The 5431-nt window shown below is 43.9% G+C and overlaps 1 protein-coding gene across 1 annotated transcript; it reads left to right on the forward strand.

The window, feature by feature from the left end:
- The first annotated feature begins 2283 nt into the window (after positions 1-2283).
- On the forward strand, positions 2284-3161 carry LOC115501552 (disintegrin and metalloproteinase domain-containing protein 22-like). The gene is made up of 2 exons (XM_032592497.1): positions 2284-2420; positions 2884-3161. Exons 1-2 carry the CDS (start codon positions 2336-2338, stop codon positions 3159-3161), a joined length of 363 nt encoding a protein of 120 aa, XP_032448388.1. The 5' UTR covers positions 2284-2335.
- Positions 3162-5431: the final 2270 nt, after the last annotated feature.

Genomic DNA, 5431 nt, shown 5'->3' on the forward strand with positions numbered 1-5431 from the left:
CATTAAAAGAATAAAAAATAAATAAAGGCATGTATCTACTACCTTAAAAAAATGTGCAAACCCTTTGGACTAAGCAAGTCCTAAATCTGGTGTCTGTCTTAGAGAAATGCTTACAAGACATGCACAGGGAGGCATTGCTTATAACAATTAGAGATGTGTAAATAAAAAAAAATATGGAGTATACTTAGCACAATATTTACAAAACCTGTAAAATTAATTATTCCAACTTAGAGAATTGGGTTAAGAATTTAGATGTATGATATAAAAGATGAAGATATTGGGCTTTTCCAGGCTTGTAGGTTTTAATTCTCTTTTACTGTAACTACTATGGAATCTCCTGCATCAAGGTGTAAGGTGTATGACTGAAATCTTTTAGATCTTATTCAGGTTATAATTGCATGTCATATATAAAATTCTTAAGTGTCTTATTTATTTGAAAATTTGGGGAATTTTTTTTTTTTTTGAAATGACAATAAGGTCAGTGAGATGTGGTTACCTAGAGATGATAGAATGTTCCCTCAAGGGAGAAAAGAGTCCCTCTCTACTGTTTGCTTGTAAAACCATGTCTAAGTTGTATTTAATTTTGAATACCACACTTTAATTGGAACACTGACATACTGGAGTGTATTTTCAAATCATCATGATCATGAGTAAACCTAGAACTATGTCACAAAAGGCAAGGGTAAAAAGAATTTTTGCCCATGGGGGAAGGAAAAACATCTTCAAAGAACATCACGTGGAAGATTCTTGTGCATGTTTTACAGGACTAGAATCAGGATGGAGGTGACAAAAACACGGGTTTGACCAGGAAGATGTGGAAAAAGACTCAGATTTGAAAGCAGGATATCCAGTCTACTCTATAACAAGCCACAGAAACTTAGGAAATCATTTAAGTTCCCCAAACCACTGTGGTCCAATAGAACTGTCTGCAATGATGGAAATATCCCATATTCTTGCTCTACAATACAGTAGCTGCTAGCCAAATGCAGCACAAGAAATGTGGTTAGTGTGACTGAGGAACAGAATTTTAAATTTTATTTACTTTTAATTAATTTAAATTTAAATAGTTACATGTAGCTAGTGGTTACAGTATTTAGAAGGTGCAGCTCTAAGCCTTAATTTCCTCCTCTCTGAAATGGGAATAATAACACTTATTAAATTGCTGACCCTAAGATCAAATGACATTATATGTGACCCCAGAAAAACTGTATCACACTACACAAGTGTTAATTACGGTGATAACTAATTACTGAATTGTATGTATTGTATTACTGTCTTATCCTCAAAAGAGTTTCTAACATTTGGAATTAGAGAAAAATGGAATTAGCAGCCTGAGAAAGTAGAGTTCCCCAAGTCTGGTTTTCACAAACAGGTTTGAGACAGGCAGAGATCAGAGAAAGAACAAAGTATCCTGGAGACTTGGGCTATATTCAAGACATCCTTCCAGTAGAGCTTCTTGATGTTCTCCCTTGACTCCCCTGGCTGAGTTAACGATGCTCCTCTAAGCATTGTCGGGCACTTTCACACCGTCCTGTAAAAAAAACAGTATTTACTCAACTGTATCTTAGAGCACATGCCTCTTACACTCATGTCTTTCACGGTTGTATCCCCGTTCTTAGCCACCGGGCCATACAGTAGGTCCTCAATCAGTATTCGATGAATGATGAATTTAGCATGTTTTCTTGAGGGAGTGATTCCCCGTTAATAATGTAACCAGTAACTCTTTGAAAAACATTATTATGGTTCTTTGAGGATGTACGGAGTGGAGGAATACTGTATCCAGCGGCACAGTTGGATATTTCGGTGCCAGGAGGCCTGCGGGGATGACCTCTCTTTCTCCTGCCCTTTTCCTCCCTCCGGTCTTCGGCTGTGGAGGATCTCGTGGTCCCGAAAGTCGCTACCGTCCGCACCGCAGTGGAGAGGAGCGGGACGCGGAGAACTACATTTCCCAGATGACTCTCCTGCGCGCGCCCCTGCCCGTGCGCGCGGGGGGCGAGTGCACCAGGCGCTCGCTCCCTGCCGAGCGCTCGTCGCCCGCCAGAGCCTTTGCCATGGGATGAGGTGGGAGGCGCTAGAATCCACTTAGCTACAGCCAACCGCCCAATGCAGCACTCGCTCGCTCCCCCCGCCAGCGGAAGCACCCGCGGAGCACAATGCAGCACTGAGGCAGCGCCGCGGCGGAGGCTGCAGCGCCACGGCCGCCGCAGCACGGTCCGGGGCTGGGAGGGGGTGGCCGAGGAGAACCGGGGGGCGCGGGCGGAGGGAGCCGGACCCTGCTGCCGAGGCATGAGGAGCTAGCTGAGCGTCTCGAACGAGGCGGGCTGACGGCAGCACCATGCAGGCGGCGGCGGCTGCGTCCGTGCCCTTCTTGCTGCTCTGCGCCCTGGGGACCTGCCCCCCGGCGCGCTGCGGTCGGGCAGGTAAGTTCGCCACCCTGTGTGGCTTAGGGATGTACCATTTTCCAGGAGTCTTTGCATCCCTAAAGCGCACTGGAAACGGGCATGCCCGTTTCCCGAGTGCGCGGGGAGGTTTTTTTATTTAGAAGGGTGGTGAGAAGTGAAGCAAAAATACATGTGTGGGGGCGCGCAGATGCATTAGAAGCCTTCGGTCAAATGCATGTTTTTCCTCTTCTGAAGAAGCGGAATGCGGAGGATGGGAAAGGGGTGCTGTGCTTCTGGGCCCCGATCCTGGATGATCTCAGATGAGCTGGTCCAAGGCTCTCCGGCTGGTGTCTCTGCGTCCTTCCCAGATAGGGACCTGGAGGGAGGGGGCGGTGGGATTTTCCTACAGAAGACGTCGGACCGCAGGAGACACGCGTGTGGGTCAGGGTCATTATTTTCTCCTTTTCTCCCCGCTCCCTCCTTACCCTCGTCCTGCCTGGAGGAGACGCCTCGTTGACGGAGCTGGAGAGGAGGAACGAAAACCGCTTCCTGGAGCGCCAGAGCATCGTGCCACTCCGGCTCCTCTACCGCTCGGGCGGTGAAGACGAAACTGGACACGACGCGCTCGACACGCGGGTGCGGGGCCACCCCGGCGGCGGGCAGGTGAGAGGCGCGGTCCAGGGGGGTGGGCCCGGGCGCGGCCTGGCCCACCCTGACCCCACGTTTGCTCTCCGTCGCCCTGGAGATGCAGTGTCTTCGGTGGAAGGAGCGCAGCCCTAGTGCGAGTCGTGCATGGCGCTCCCAGTGCGAAAAAGAAGGGGGGGGGGGGACAAACCCCTCAAAGCACCACAGGCCGGAGCTTTGCTAGAGAGGAGTTTGTGCGGGATGTCTTCGGCAGTGCGGTATCCTGAGCGGAGGGGCGGAGACCCTCTCACCTCCGGCAGGCAAAAAAACATGCATAGGCAAGAAAGGATGTAATGTGTGGGCAGGGTTTGCATCATCATTATTGTTGTGGTTGTTTTAATCCTCAAAAAGACTTTATGCGTGATTTAAACCAAGGTTGGTACCGTAGAAAAAATGGAAAGACAAGCCTAGACATCCCTAACTAAACTCAAACTGTAAAAATAAGCTAACCTGCAGGGTTCTCAGCTCACTCGATTTATGGACACCAGAGATGTACCCATTCACCTCCACGTTTCAGGAAAGGCCTCTCCTCCTCCATTTCTTCGCTGGCAATGGTCGTTTGGCGTAATTTGAGTCCTTTTGTTTTTTGGGCATTTATAAACTATGTTAAAAAAATCTAAGTTTATTCCATTTACCCATATTTAGATCAATATCACATGTCCACAGATAATGCCTGAAAATTATTTTGAACTTACTTGCTAATTTAGGTAATTATTTCAGGGCTCTCTAAGCAATTTTTCTATTTATATACATCAACATGGCAAGCAGTTTATTCACCTGCAAGTACATATTAAGGTAGAGCTTGTTCGTGTGGTTGAAAATGTTGTAACTTTTGCTGACCTAAAGGCAGCTGAACATTTTCACGTGTGTAAATACATTTATTAATACTTCAAGATGTATGTTGTAGCTGTGATAGTCATAATATTTGATCTATTTCTGTAAAATATGTGGAAGCAGAAAAATGCCATATAAATCACAAAAATGCCAATACTTAGCTCTGTTGAAATTTTCATACAAGAAATTAATTTAAAGGGCTACACTAATATCCATTAAAGTTTGAGTACTGTGGTAGAAAGTCCAGTTTGCCAAGCTTTAATGAAGATTTCCATTATTTGAATCGTTTGATAAATACCTCTTCTCTTTCATTTTGACTTGTTTTCGTAGTAAGACTGAAGAAACAGGGGACACTCTTATTTTTCAATAAATGAGAATTATTTCTGTGGAGGAATATTCTCACACTCATTTACAGCTTTTGCTTAGGAAAAATTATACATATGCAAAATAGAATGTTATAATGAATGAATATTAGAATAAATACATAATGCTTCAACAATTAGCAACTCATAGCCAGTCTTGTTTCATCTGTCTCCTACCTGTTTTCTTCCCCTTCTTGTATTTGAGGCAGATCAGATCATTTCATTCATAAAAAATTCACTCTGTACTTCTAAAAGGATTCTTTCAAGAAAGAATGTAACCCTGTTATTATACCTAATACGTAAATATTATAAATATGTAAAATATATTTAAGTATATTAGATAAATATATGTAAATATAATATGTATACATTTAAGTTTGTTTGTTTGATCCAGGACCCAAATGATGTCTATGGACTGCAATTAGTTTATTTTTTTGAGTCTCTTTAATGCATAATTTACCCCCTTCTGTTTCCTTCATTTTTTCCTTACGATTTATTCATTGAAGACAGGGGGTCTTTCATCCTGTAGTTTCTCAGCCTGAATTTTTGCTGATATAGCCAGTGCTTTAAAACAGATCACAAAGTCTTTCTCGGAGAGGAGGGAGACAGAAGTAGAAATATAGAAAAAGAAAATTTTAGAATTGGAAACTCCCACATCTCTGCCATATGCTGGTAATGTCTTCAGGTACCCTCTGCCCTTCACTATGTTGGTGAAAGACCATCACTTTTGGAAAACAGGCCAGTCCTCCTTCTCTTCTCCTATTTATGGAGCACCACTTCGGCAGTTTTTTGGTTCATTGGCCTTTCTACTTGGGGCAGAAGATACCTTGGGCCTGTGCAGTTTCTTCTTAAAATAATAAAACTCACAGTTAGGAAGAATGACTCTGGCTTTTGGTGAGGTATGGATGAACTGGTATGATTTAGGTTGAACAGCATGAATAGATTGTTTATTCAAGTCAGGATTGGAAGTGAAGATACTGTCTACTGTCTTACCATCAAAGTAATTATTACAAGTAGTTACCTCAGTGCCTGGCACGTAGTAAGGTATATACCGAACACCTGGTTGGATGTCTGGATCACCTGGGGGGCTGTTGCATTTTACCGTGCTCCTTAAACTACAGTTAGAAATCGCTGACTGCTAGATCTGAATCTGGCAGTTACAGTTGTAAA

Source organism: Lynx canadensis, chromosome A2 (genome assembly GCF_007474595.2).
Source record: "Lynx canadensis isolate LIC74 chromosome A2, mLynCan4.pri.v2, whole genome shotgun sequence".
NCBI classification, from domain to species: domain Eukaryota; kingdom Metazoa; phylum Chordata; class Mammalia; order Carnivora; family Felidae; genus Lynx; species Lynx canadensis.